This window comes from Typha latifolia, chromosome 14 (genome assembly GCF_019914945.1).
Source record: "Typha latifolia isolate L0001 chromosome 14, TyphaL0001v2, whole genome shotgun sequence".
Lineage (NCBI taxonomy): Eukaryota > Viridiplantae > Streptophyta > Magnoliopsida > Poales > Typhaceae > Typha > Typha latifolia.
This window is the reverse complement of record NC_133099.1, coordinates 7823768-7837500: the sequence shown is the minus strand read 5'-3', so window position 1 is coordinate 7837500 and position 13733 is coordinate 7823768. Positions and strand designations below refer to the sequence as shown.

Genomic DNA, 13733 nt, shown 5'->3' with positions numbered 1-13733 from the left:
ACTGAGAATATTGTTGCTGTATTCTAAGGCTACTATTGGGAGAGTAACACAACAATTGGCCAATTGCCTCTATGAAAGAAAAAACAACTTCTTTTCCTGCAAATACCTATGACTATTTTGCTGTTTCACAGCTTTTCTATTATATGACTGCCTTACTTTTGGGTGCCTCGCATAGGCACCCTTCTAGTGCCTACACAGTAGGCGAACCCCTGGCCAGCCACCTATCTATAGTTTAGTGAAGATTGAACCTAACAGACATTAAAATAATAAAGGACCAGGGACAGAATGGCACCTGGGTGTGTGCTACCCCTAAGAGCACTAAGACATTTTCCAGCTGCTTTTGCAGATTTTCTAAGAAATGCCATTTTCACTACTAACATTGTGCCTACCATTATTTGGCAATTATGCTGCCCCTGCCTTTACCTCCACTTTTGGGCAATTCTGTCAAATTGGTTGATGGCAAAATAAGAGAAGACTAAAAAGGTTTAGCAAAGAGGACTGGATGCTAATGGAAGCGTGTGGTGGGCGTTGGCTTGATGGTTCTGAGATGGGGACCTTTGTGTACCAACTCTTTTGCTTCACTTTTTGTTGGAAGTCCAAGTGAACAGGTTTGCTTGTGTTTGTGGCTCAAAGAATAAAAAGCCTTTGAAACAAATCCATGACGATTTGTAGATGTGACACAAGTCCAATGTGAAGTATGTGCATAGATCAAAAGCAGTCTGTGACACAACAGAAAACATAAAAGAGAGGATTTCAATGTACCACCAGTTAAATTAGATAAAAGTGTGAGAGATATTACATGACCAACCATCTGTCTTTTGCTGCACCTCTCTGCTCTTAAATTGAAGTCCTTATTCTTTCTTAACTAGCAACAATTTAGGATTTTGAACTATAAGATCAGAAATAGTGAATGCTCATATTTGTGCAGATATTTTTCTACAGTAATATGAATATAAGGATAATTTGATGTTAGATTATCATCAAATTTTTTATGCATAATCATTATTTGCAAGAACCAAGTTTGAATGAGGATATATAGAGTCCTTGGATATTATTAGCAATGATTGATAGTAGAGAACCTTGAATAACCAACAGAACTCTATTCTTTCTTAGGTTCCACGCATGCTGAACAAGAGTTAAGTGTACTCGTTATTTTATTCCAATTCACAGAGAGAGGAATGCACCTGAGCATCAGAACTGAGGCTTTCCAGGTATCACATAATTACCCTTTTTGGTTCTTAATTTTCATCTTTGATTAGATTGAGATTGATGATTTTAAGTTTCAACCAATCAACAATGAACTTCTTTAGCTTAGCCAATAGTGCTAACTTACCTACAATGTTCTAGTGATCATTTCACATTCCTAACGGATTGTTGGATAATGTGCTCATCAATTTTATATATTTTTTATGATGCTGTATGTTTTAATATAATGAAATCCTATTGGATTTAATCAGGGAAAGCAATTCAAATCAATACCATCACTTAATAGTTTTAGTGTTTCATACTTAACATATTCGATCTGAACCCATCCATCTATAGCAATAAAATCTGAAAATGTATCCACCGAAGTATCTCTTGTATCACCCATATCTCACTGTAAGCAAACTGTATCTCGCTATTAAGTATAATGTTTGTAAATTTGATTATTTGATATAAAATTTTTTCTTTATATCTTTGAATATTTTGTTCTTTGTTCTTTTGGTTATGTAACCTATAATTTTCTCACCTTTATATTTTTCTCTTGGAATCTACTGGGATTTTGCTGTCAACATGCTGAAACTATGGATTATTTGTTTTGATGTATAAGTTGATCATAATAAGATAGTTTTCTTTTTCATTTGCATTTTTTCCACCTTATTAATTAGGTTTCCTTTGCCTCTTATATGGCAATGGTATGCTTGCAGGCATTGAGAGCAGTGTCTCACAATTACCCACGTAGTGTAAGTAAAATGTGGAAGCAAGTTTCAGCTACTGTTCATGAATTACTGCAAATACAAAGTCTTGATGACTTTAGGTTTGACATTGTTAATGGGACATCTAAAGGAGAGACTGACAGAATTGTAGGCTCAACTACAGAAAGATGCACTATGGCTGGTATTAAGGTAATGTCATATTTTTTTTGCAATCTTCTGTGAAGCTAAAACTCAGTACTCTTTAATCATTTAAATGATAAGTGGGATATGCTTTTTGTAATTCGAGAAGGTAGAAACCTTCAGTATTTCTGCATTCTTTTATTATTGATGAGTACATGAGTTTCTCCATTCTACAAGATACAAATAGTTCTTCATATACGACTAATTCTCCGGTTGTCTACTTCAAACTTTTAATAGTCCTCTCCAAGGTTTCGAATATCGAGATCAACCGTCCAAAAAAGATGACATGTGTTGACTGTATTGGCAGTATCGGTCATTCGTATCAGACTATTTTTAATTACACAATTTTTAAAATTATTTTCTAAATACATAAAGAATCCTAATAATTAAAATAAACAAAGAAAAAGATAGAAAATATAAACTAATCCAATATAAAATTTAAAAGCTAAAAGAAAAACTATATTCTCAATCTCTTTTCTCCTTTCTCACACAAATACATAATCTTATTTTCTCTTTCTTTTCACACTAACTCTCTTCTGCTCATTTTCTCTCCCACTAACTCTCTCCCACTCTCTGCTATCTCCCACTCACTTAAAAAACTATTTTACTCTCCCTTTTTGAGTCACTCATTCCCTCTCTCTCTCACCGTGTTTTGCCCTTCTCTCTCCCTCACACTCTCCCACTCCTTCCCCCTCTCTTATTTACACTCTTCCACTCCCTCGCTTTCTCTTCTTTGCACTCTCCCACTCCTCTCTCTCTCAGAGAGAGAGAGAGAGAGAGAGAGAGCAAAAAGGAGAGAGGTTTCACTGGATCAGTTGGACGAGCTTGTTGTCTATGTCGGAGGGGATAGAAGAAGGTATGTGCCCGTCTATGACTCATTTCAATAACTCATATTAGGTGGTTTCAGCCCAATATGGGATGATATTGGCCAATCTGACCTTGAAACCAACCAATAAGCTGGGATCGGGGTGATATCGGGATCGACTGTAGCCGTTCTCGATCCATATTGGCTATGTAAATGTTAGATTGTATCCGCTGATCCGGATTGGGATTGGCTGATATAGGCCTCCTTGGTCCTCTCCACCTTTTATGTTCTGTTTTTCTGGTCAATGGATCATGGTAGTACCATACTTCTATGGGGTTTGGTTTATTTATCAAATTTTCGGTCCTCAACTTGTGGACACTTAATGACTTGGCAACTCTAAAGCACGGATACATATACAGGATATGGATACAAGGGGATATAACAAATCCTAAAAAACCAAGATACAATAAGTCTAGGATACAAGAATAATTTTTTTAAAGAATATTTATATTCTAATGACAATCTAACATATAAGTGTGCAAAAATTAAAAGATAAGCTATATCTATATAATGGTTCTATTTAAGATAAGCATTCTAACAACAATTCAACATAAATAGGGATCGATGTTGAAGAAAACATAATAGTCCACATATTGGTTTGGGTGGGGTATTGGCCGATCTGGCCAATACTCGATTCGTTTCAGTTGCGTTTCGTCCTGAATAGCCAAAGCCACTCGAAATGGTTCAAATTGATCAAAAGAAAACCGTCACTTTACCAAGGTACCACCTAACTTTGCTCTCTCCCATACTCCATTTGGCAAAGTCCCCTAACGCAGATTTGTTGAAGTAGATGTCCAATAATCTATCTCCAGCAAATCCTGATATCCAAAGATTTGATCAAAGCTAATAATCTTCTCTTGTGGCATGACAAGCCATGCAATATCCACATGATTGAATGTGTATTGTATATGCATAAGGAAGTAGATGCCACAGGCATGGCTGTCGTTCTATGAAGCACAAACACTCCAAATAGTATGCCGTGTCTATATTTGATACTTCAACACTCGTTGGACACTTGTTGGACACGTGTCAGACACTTCTACAATGTATCCAATATTTAAGATATTATAGAATAAATTTGGATATTTCTTGGTTGCTCTTGAGATGCTTTTTGGACATAAGATTTATAATAAAGTTATCTATTGCAAGAATTTCCTGCATATGATATTTTAATATGATGCAACATAATAAGTTAGTGCATCCAAAAAAATTAATATTAATGCAAACGATTGTAAATTCACAAATTTACCTATGCCATTCACTACAATGATGGCCGTGCCACAGGCACAGACCGTGCTGACTACTAGACGGCACGACACGTGCTGCAAAAAAGGGAGAGAGAAAGATAAGGGAGAATAGGCTCGTTGCTCATGCTAACATTGCACTCGCTTACTCGCCTCTCGGCCACTTGCTTGCTCTCGTCGCTCATGTCGGGTGCCCTAACCCGAAGAGGAAGAAAGGGTGAGATGGGTTGTTGAATAAAAACTTAAGTTGTAGTGTAGCGAGTACAGTGAAATGGAGATCAACGAAGTTGCTAGCAGGGGTGTTGTGCGACACCCCTCGTGTCACGCGTCGTTATGCCGCCAACAATATAAGGTCGGCTCGACCATCCATAATCCACTGTAGTTAAGTAATGGTAGGTAGTTATTTATTCTCATAATATTGAATTGTATTGTTACGTATTAGTATTATCATTTTTGATTTTGTGGTATTGTGTACATTTTGTTTTTCTCTCATGAATAATTTATGCATGCCTATTTATTTATATTACTAGTTTAGAAAATTATTTCTTTAATTGTATCAATAATATATAATGCTTTTATTTATTTTGTCGTGTCCTTGTTTTTCCAAATTTTGTTGTATCACCGTTTCCATATCATGTTGTATCTGTGTTTCGTGTCCATGCCCGCACTTTAAATGTCATTGATATTATGCTATATCGTAATATCATATTGAAAACAAGGTACCTAGTTTTGGCTTATCTTGATCCCAACACGAAACAAGTATGAATTGGCCCTATCACGACGAATTAGAGGAGTTTCGGATCCATTTAATCCTAAATGGGTGCATTTATTCGTTAGGTGGGCCAAACATGAATCCGATCCAAACCCATTTATTAAGTAATAACAACTTTTCTTTTCTCTCTCTCATCTCTTCCCCTCGCTCTCTCTCTCTCAATCCCCCTCGATGCATCCCCCCTGATCTGGTGTTGTCAACCTCCAATGAGTAGTTCTTCGACAAGGTGAGGAGTTTCTTTCTTATCTTTGGTTAAAGTCCTTTTTTCATTTTTTTTCCATCTCTTGTTCCCTCTCTTCCCTCTCTTCCCTCCCCCCGTTTCTCCCTTTCTCCTTACTGTTGCAACACCATTGGCTTTGCTGCTACAATAGAGAGAGAGAGAGAGAGAGAGAGAGAGAGAGGGGGAGGGCTGTTGGAGAGAGGGAGTCTAGAGAGGGAAGGGTGATTTTTTTTTTCTTTTTCATATTATTTTTCCTAATTTTTAATATTTTTCCTGCATCTAATATAAATTTTTAAAATTTTATATAAGTAAAAAAATAGTCCGATCCGTATAGTTTGATATGCTCGTATACGTCCAATATGCATCATTTTATTCGGGTAAGCAATATTCAGAACCTGGAATGAAAGAATGTGTATAACCTGTAGTAGTTTAAATTTGTTGATCCTATCATGTTCTTATTGAATTCTATTGTCGATTTGAAAAGGTAATGTGACGTGCTATTTAGGAGAGTAGGTTCATAGTTCAGTGTTTTATACATCTAGGATTTTAAGTATGCTTTCAAATGATAGTCTGGTACTATATACTTTACCCAGGAATTTAAAACATATTTGTCATTCAGGTTTTGGATGAGGCTCTCCGTGCTGTATCTGGATTTAAAGGAGCAGATGACCTCCTAGAGTTTAGATTACAGGATATCCAGAAAATTTCTGATTGTGTCAGAGAGAAAAGGATTTCTTCTGCTCCTTATTATGATATTGAAGATGCAGAGACCTCGGGAAATTGCTCCCTGGATAACTCAGCTGGTGTAGTGCAGTGGAATGAGGTGATCGAGAAACATCTGCCTCAGGGATTGTCACATGCTTCTCCGATGGTACTAATTATCTTTCCAGAATTTCTGTATTACATGCCCTTTTATTTTGGTATGAATTTTGTTTTTTCTGACTATCAGGTGAATATTTGTATGTTGTAAAATCTAAAAGGTACAGTAATTTAGTATTCTTAGCTGTTAGCTATAGAATTGGTATTTGAATCAGTTATATTTCTAATTACTTCTTATATTTCAATGTTTGGACATTAAGTATTATATACTTGAATGAGGGCGACCTATATCTGTTCTATATATTGAAATGTTTGATCTTGCTATGTAAGAGTGAGATAACATATTGTTGGCATGCTGTTTTTATTTTATTTTATTTCTTATTCACATTGCCTTTTTATTCTAGATTTAGGATATATGCCTTTTTAGACTTCAGAATGTCTGTCTTTGATCCTGTAAATTATCTGCTGAGCCTATTATTCAAAAGTTCATCACTTCATATAGGGATTTCTTAATCTATTTCTCCTAACTAGAAGAAATTTTTACAGACAAAATTAGAATCAAAGATCAATTTATTGTAATTTCCAATTTAAATTTCTATATAGGCAAAAAGAGCACATCATGTTCTTTCTTTTTATTTGGAACGTCACTAAGTCAACTTGATTAGTCCATGTTGGTTTGTGGGACCATAGATATCTTTTGGAATGTGACAGTAGAAAAATATTAAGTTAGTAAATTTGAGAACGTGGAATATTGATAATCCTCTATATGAGATGGTGTTGACATTTAGCAAGAAGATCTGAAGTTACTTTGATAACAAGAGATGCTTTACTCTGATGAGCCAGAATTAGTTAATGTACTAGCAGCTTGATTTGCATTTTCAGATTGCTTTTCTCTTGCCCTATATGTTGCGCTAAGTTGCTTGTTTCATACTTTCTAGATCAGGGCAGCATCAATCACATGCTTTGCTGGAATGACTTCAGCTGTTTTCTTCTCTCTTACAGAAGACAAAAAGGAATTTGTTACTTCCACGTGTGTACGTACAGAGAATACCTTTCACTACTAGTTGCAAGTTCGATTAGATGTCAAAACCTGGAAGATAAATGAACATTTTGTCATATAACATGTATTTTTATTCTTCTTCCCATGTAGGTCAATGCAGCACTAAATGATGCAATTCCTTCTGTCAGATCAGCTGCTTGTCGTGCCATTGGTGTTATGTCTAGTTTTTCACATATTATTTCCAAGTAATTATGCTGAACGTGTTGTGTATCTGAAGGCATTAATTTGATTAGTAGTCAAACGGAGCATATATTTTCAGATAGTAATCCATTGTAAATTTGTAGCTCTTCCTCTTTGTAGCTCGAGGGTGCTGAATGATTTCATACAAGCTGCTGAGTTTAACACACGTGATCCATTATCCTCGGTAGCTACAGTGTACTCTTTTCTGTTCTTCCTATTTTTGAAGTATACTCCTATTCCTAAGTGGGATTCGTTCTCTTCTAAACACATAGGTGCGCATTACTGCCACATGGGCTTTAGCAAATATTTGTGATTCTCTTCGCCATAAAGCAGCTGAATTGCACATCGAGGGCTCTGCAGGTAAAGATTGCAGCAATATCTGATACCTCTGTTCTCTATGATTCAAGTTTGTACTACCTCTTTTTAAGTTCTCATATGCAGGTGTCATAACTGGTTCTACTGTTTCTTTATTAGTGGAGTGTGCTTTGCGACTGACTAAGGATGGTGATAAAGTAAGGATATACTTTGTTTACAGTACACCTAAATTTGAAGATATTCATATACTTCTTTATTTTGGTGAAATTAAATTTAAGTTCTTTGCATGTATACCCTTCAAAGTTCTTTATTTGTGCATATACCTTTCTATATTTCATATTTGCATGTATACCCTTCAAGACTAATATTTTTTGCGTAGATACTCTTCAAGTTACTTTTTAAGAACTATATGTTAAATTCTTAGTAATTTAGCAGTGGAAAAGACATAGGTACCCTTAATTGAAAGGAATGTGTGCAAATAAGTATGATTGTATATTTTGTTTTATAGTTACCTTGATGAAATCCTTACAGTTGGTTACATCTAAGGAGCATCCATAAAATAACATAGGTGTCGAGTTATTCATGCAAAAACTAAGTGTCTCAAGAGGTATTCATGCAAAAACTAAGTTTTTTAAGAGATATACATGCACATATAAACTTTGGAGGGTTATAGGCACAAAAATAGATTTTCAATCAGTTTACAGGCAAAAAAAAAAACCCATGAATTTATTTAATTTCTTGCATATCTCAGTGTACTATTGGCAGATTACAAACATTGCCGTTGACTCTATATTTGTGGAAATTAGAAACTTATGCTGCTCTAATGTCTTGATACCTTAATATGGCTCTGATATCAAATGTGGCTTAGGGATGAGAAAACATGCTGATATGGGAATGATAAGAAGCTATATAAATCCACTTCCAAGGAGAAAAGATGTGGCATAGGGATGAGAAAATATGCCACATATGGGGAAAGATAAGGAGGTAAGTAGATCCATGACCAAGGAGAAAAGGTAGGGCCTCAATGAATCTATTTTTCCACCTCCAGAATCTTTTCCATATTAGCATGGCTAAAGATAGGAAAGAAAGAAACTAACTCACCAAAATGTCGGGGAAAGAAGATAAAATCCACCTAGTTGTGGAGGAAAGGAGATTAATCCACCTGACTTGTTAAGTTAAAAGAAAACTCATTTAAATTGTGAGGGCTAAAGAAAACATTGAATCCACTATAGAAGAGAAGAGGGAGAAGAAGGGGAAAGGGATAAACAAAGAATACTCCAAAGAATGGTAATTTTCAATTATTCATAGTTTTTCTCTCATTTTTGGAATTCCCATCACCCGTTTGTGTAGAGATGGGGGATTACATCAAATCGCAACTATAACCAAACTAAGACTCATTTGACTTTTCACTTAAAATCAATTAATTCCTAATATATCTTATCTAAATATAAGATAACAACATAATTTCTTAGATTTTAGGAGGTTTAACCAAATCAATCTAATAACAAATCTTCTGTTGCACAAATCTCATCTCAAGATTATCATTATTTGGATCTTTGAAATTCTCCTTATAAGATAACTCGATGAATACCTACTTAATTTTTGTATTTGTAAACTAGATTTTAATGTTTTGAAAGGCGGCCGCGGGTAGTGGGCGATCATCCTACTACCTAGCGCCAAGGCGGAAGGCAGGCAACAAGGCTGTTTAGTATTTTTTTTTATATAAAAAAATAAAAATAATTAGATATGATATAATATATATTATATGTAAATTTTATTAGATTAGTTAATATTAATCAGATTAAATTATACTTTTAAATTCACACTATTTGTCACTAACATAGAAAAATTTGTAGCATGTGGTAAGCTCAATAATTAGAGAAGATTGTGAGGGCATTTTCTCCTAATAATAGGTGCACTAGAACAAAGCTAGTGCTTAAGCCAGTTGCCATTAATCACTTCACATCAATTACTCTATAATCTACATCACCTTTCTTCTAAACCAACTGCCATTCGCTTTGCCTAAACCAATTGCCATCCTAGCCTATCAAAATCAACTGTCATTTCCTTTTCCTAAACCACTTCTCCTTTCCTTTCCCCTTCCCTTTTTGCTTCCCTTTTCTAAGGTCACGAATAGATGTAGTGCTTTATATCATTTTTCTATGAGTGGTGTTGTTTGAGTTCGTCGTTGTTGCCGCTCCCACTGCCACTGCCAATATAGCTTGCTGCCATTGCTCAAGAGAGGAAGGAGAGGAGGAAGAGAGCTCGATTGGGCAGAGTAAGATTTTTTTATTTTATTTAGTCACTATTAACTCACTATCTATTGGATAGTCCAACTTGTTATCACATTACCTAACCTGCTATAACGACTAAGTGGGCTATGCTGGCCGCTAAATTGGTATGGCTTTGATATCAAATTGATGTGGCTTAGAGATAAAAAAACATGCCGAAATAGGGAAAGATAAGGGGGTACATAGATCCATGCTAATGAGAAAAGATGTGGCTTCAATAAATCTCTTTTTCTGCCTCCATGGATAGATAGGTAGAAAAGATAGAAGATTACTCTCTAAGAAAGAAGATCAAACCCACCTAGCTTTGGGTAAAAGAATATTAATCCAACTTTTTGTGAAAGAAGAAAACTCACTTAAATTGTGGGGGATAAAAGGAATGTGAATTCCATTGCAAAAGATTGTAGGGAAGAGGACAAGAGGAAACCTATTGCTTGCATTGGTTAGACAATCAGTTGATTGCAAAGAGAAGAGCTTGAATAAGGAGAAGGGGGAAAGGGATAAACGTGGAATTTTTTGCAGTAATGGTAACTTTCAATTATTCATGATTTTCCTCTCATGTTCGGAATTCCATTACCTTTTTATGTAGAGATGGGCAAAATCACTACTTAGACACATTTGAATCTTCCCTAATCTGATCTATAACCTACCTAGGACTCTTTTAAGTTAAAAGTTAACTAAATCCTAACAAAACTCATATAATAATAACCAAATCCCCTAGAGTTTAGGAGTTTTAACCAAATAGGACTGTCTAATGACAGATCTAAGTTTTAACAAAAATATATATCCAAAAGTAAAAAAAATTAAGAAATCTAATTCTTGTCATTTGCTTCTGCTGCGCAAATCTCGTCTTGAGAATTTCTTCATAATCTGCATAACTCGACCAATGAGCACTTGGTCTTTGTATTTGCAAACTAGGTTTCCGTCATGATTGAATCCGCCTCATCTGAACTTGCTCTGATCTCAAGTTGATGTGGACTAGGGATGAAAAAACATGTTGATTGTTGATATGAGGAAAGACAAGGAAGTGGGTAAACCATGCCCAAGGAAAATTGATAAGCCCTCAGTAAATCTTTTTATTTTCTCCTCTTAAGTATCTTTTTCATACTAGTATGACTTAATATAATAGATAGGAAAGATAAAAATAACTCATAAAGCCATGGTGGAAAGAAAATCAATCTTACCTAGCTGTGGGGGAAAGAATATTAATTCACCTTACTTGTGGGGAAGGAAGAAAGCCCATTTAGATTATGGGGGATAAAATAAACATGAAATCCGTCACAAAAGAGAGGAGGGAAAGAGGACTAATTCACCTTGTGGGGGGAAGAAGAAAGTCCACTTAGATTGTGAGGGATATAGAACGTGAAATGAATTCCACCACAAAATAGAGGGAAGAGGAGAAGAGGAAAGAGAATGGAGAAAGAGAAACATGGAATTGTTCACAGGGAATGATGATTTTCAATTATTCATGATTTTTTTTTCCTCATTTGGAAATCCCATCACCTCTATATATAGAGACTAGGAGATTACATCAAATCACAACATATCCTAATTTTACCTAATCTATTCTATAATTAAACTGGGACCATGGTTCACAAAATTGGCCTATCTTGAGTTGGATCGGCCATAATTGATCTCGATTTTGGTTTGGAATCGACTAGTTTGGGTCCGATCGGCCAAAACTAATTTTTTTTAGATTCAAGTTGAATCTAAAATGGATCTGACCTAGGAGACATTAGTAATTGATATCTCCACCTATCTTCTTTTAAAATTTTTAATCTATCTTCCATACACTCTCCTCCCACCGTTTAACACTTCATCGAGTTCATCCGGTGATCGATTCAGTGGGCTCCTCCGGCTATTCCGCACTGTGGTAAACTTGGATGAGTATTTTTTTTCCTTATTTTTTTTTCTCTTTCTTGCCCAGTTTAAACAATACTCTTCTTACTATTTCAGAACAACAGTGAAGAGAGATCTCTCTTTTCATCTCAATTCTACAATAGTAATTTACGAGCATAAAAATTTAACAAATTAAGCTCTGAATTTGTCACGATTTTGAGTGAGTTTTTTTTTTAAAATTTCTAGGCTTCATATGCAACGAACTTTATTTTCTGTTATTTTTTCTTAAATTTAAAATTTTCCTATATTTTAATAATATTTATAATTTAATGTAATTAAAAATAATTCAATCCGATATTTGTAATATAGTCAATACGATCAATATCTATTGTTTTTTCTAGCAGTTGATTCCAATCCTCACACTGAGTTTCAAAACCTTGATTATGACCCTTTTAACTTAAAATCAACCAAATTCTAGTAAGATTTGTTTAAAAGCAAGATAGCAACCTAATCTCCTAGATTTTAGGAGTTTAACCAAATAATAAACTATAAAAACAAATCTAATTTTTAACAAAAAATACACCCAAAAATAAAAGATAATAGAAATCTAATTCTCATCATTCCCCCAAGCTGCTTCACTTAATTCGTTGAAGATGAAAGCATATTGTGAAATCTAATTCACGCAAAGGAAGGAGATGTGGGCAGCTCTCTTTCCTTTATTTTGTTGAAACAAAACCATAGCGTCATTACAAAGACCTGCATCCCGTTTTTCTAATAAACCTATTATGAACTCTAATTCCTGGCTACATTAGGTCAAAAGGAACCTTACCCATATAGGTTTGAATAAAAGCTAACCATGTACCAACTTATTATTGAAATGACCTTTAATTGAGCCTAAAACATATTTATACAAAGGTAACAAAAATACATAAAAAGAAGTTAAATAAGTGACGAAAATTAGGAAATATGTTTAATAAATTTAATCCTAACTACTCTTCACTTGATGAAGATACTGAAATATCAACTATCAACTATCAACTATCAACTATCAACTCTGTAACCTGAAATACGCGTCGGAACGCTTTTAGTTCCTCGTACTAATGAAATGCTCTAATCAGGTCCTTTTGCAATTGCCTCATGAAAGCTATTCCTTCTTTGTTTTGAAACCCATTGAATACATTGTCCATCCTATTGATGATATGTAGATGTGTACTTTTGCTTATGACCATGGATTCATTAAATGTACCTTCTGCTGTTTCAGTCCATATATCAAAATTCTGATGGTGGATGTTTATATCATTAGATTAAGTCAAATGCTGTGAGGGCTCTTGGTAATCTTTCAAGATTTATAAGATTCGAGGATCGTTCTGCTGCTGGCAATGGGGCAAGGTATATGCAAGTTTCTGTGGATCTTTCAAGTATTTTGCTTTCCCAAGGCATGCTTTTGTAGGAGCTAATAATTTCTTTCTACAAGCAGCCTTCCAGTTTCAACATTTTATGGAGATCCTCTTTGGCTGGAAAGAACAGTGCAAGCATTTGTTTCATGTGTAACAACAGGAAATGTAAAGGTAGATAATCCAAGTTTTCCTTACCAGTGATGCAGTAGTTCATGAAAAGAAGTAGTTTTGTCTTTCCAAAAGTACTGTTTATATGGTTGGCCAATGGAATTAAATGGAGTCTTTTTAGTGTGGTATTTGGATAGGATAGTTATCGATTAATGTGATTGCTCTGCCTATCTAGCAATATTATCATGTTAAGTTTTGTTATGTTGTCAGCAACACTTTGGTGGGAAAAGTTTCTGATATTTCATTTGGTCTCCCTTTCTGGTTTTTATTCAGGTACAGTGGAATGTTTGCCATGCTTTGAGTAATTTATTCATGAACGACACGTTGAAGCTGCATGATGTTTCCTGGTAAGGCAGTAGTAGCAAAACTAGCAAGATCAATTTGTAGATATTTGACTGGAATGGTATGATGATGTATTCTGTTATGCTTTTCTGTGCTTTTCAATTTTTTTTCTTGTTGGAACATGGCAT

General features: G+C 34.9%; 1 protein-coding gene across 2 annotated transcripts in view; it reads left to right on the top strand.

Moving 5' to 3' along the window:
* Nucleotides 1-13733, top strand: part of LOC140801035 (uncharacterized) — a 39936-nt gene that overhangs the window by 20247 nt on the left and 5956 nt on the right. For both annotated transcript variants that reach the window (XM_073156025.1, XM_073156024.1), the window contains exons 14-24: nucleotides 1114-1211; nucleotides 1908-2105; nucleotides 5817-6068; nucleotides 6955-7050; nucleotides 7167-7261; nucleotides 7377-7440; nucleotides 7529-7616; nucleotides 7698-7768; nucleotides 13002-13087; nucleotides 13176-13266; nucleotides 13537-13610. In XM_073156025.1, coding sequence (XP_073012126.1) covers nucleotides 1114-1211; nucleotides 1908-2105; nucleotides 5817-6068; nucleotides 6955-7050; nucleotides 7167-7261; nucleotides 7377-7440; nucleotides 7529-7616; nucleotides 7698-7768; nucleotides 13002-13087; nucleotides 13176-13266; nucleotides 13537-13610 — 1213 coding nt within the window. The remainder of the gene's footprint in view (nucleotides 1-1113; nucleotides 1212-1907; nucleotides 2106-5816; nucleotides 6069-6954; nucleotides 7051-7166; nucleotides 7262-7376; nucleotides 7441-7528; nucleotides 7617-7697; nucleotides 7769-13001; nucleotides 13088-13175; nucleotides 13267-13536; nucleotides 13611-13733) is intronic.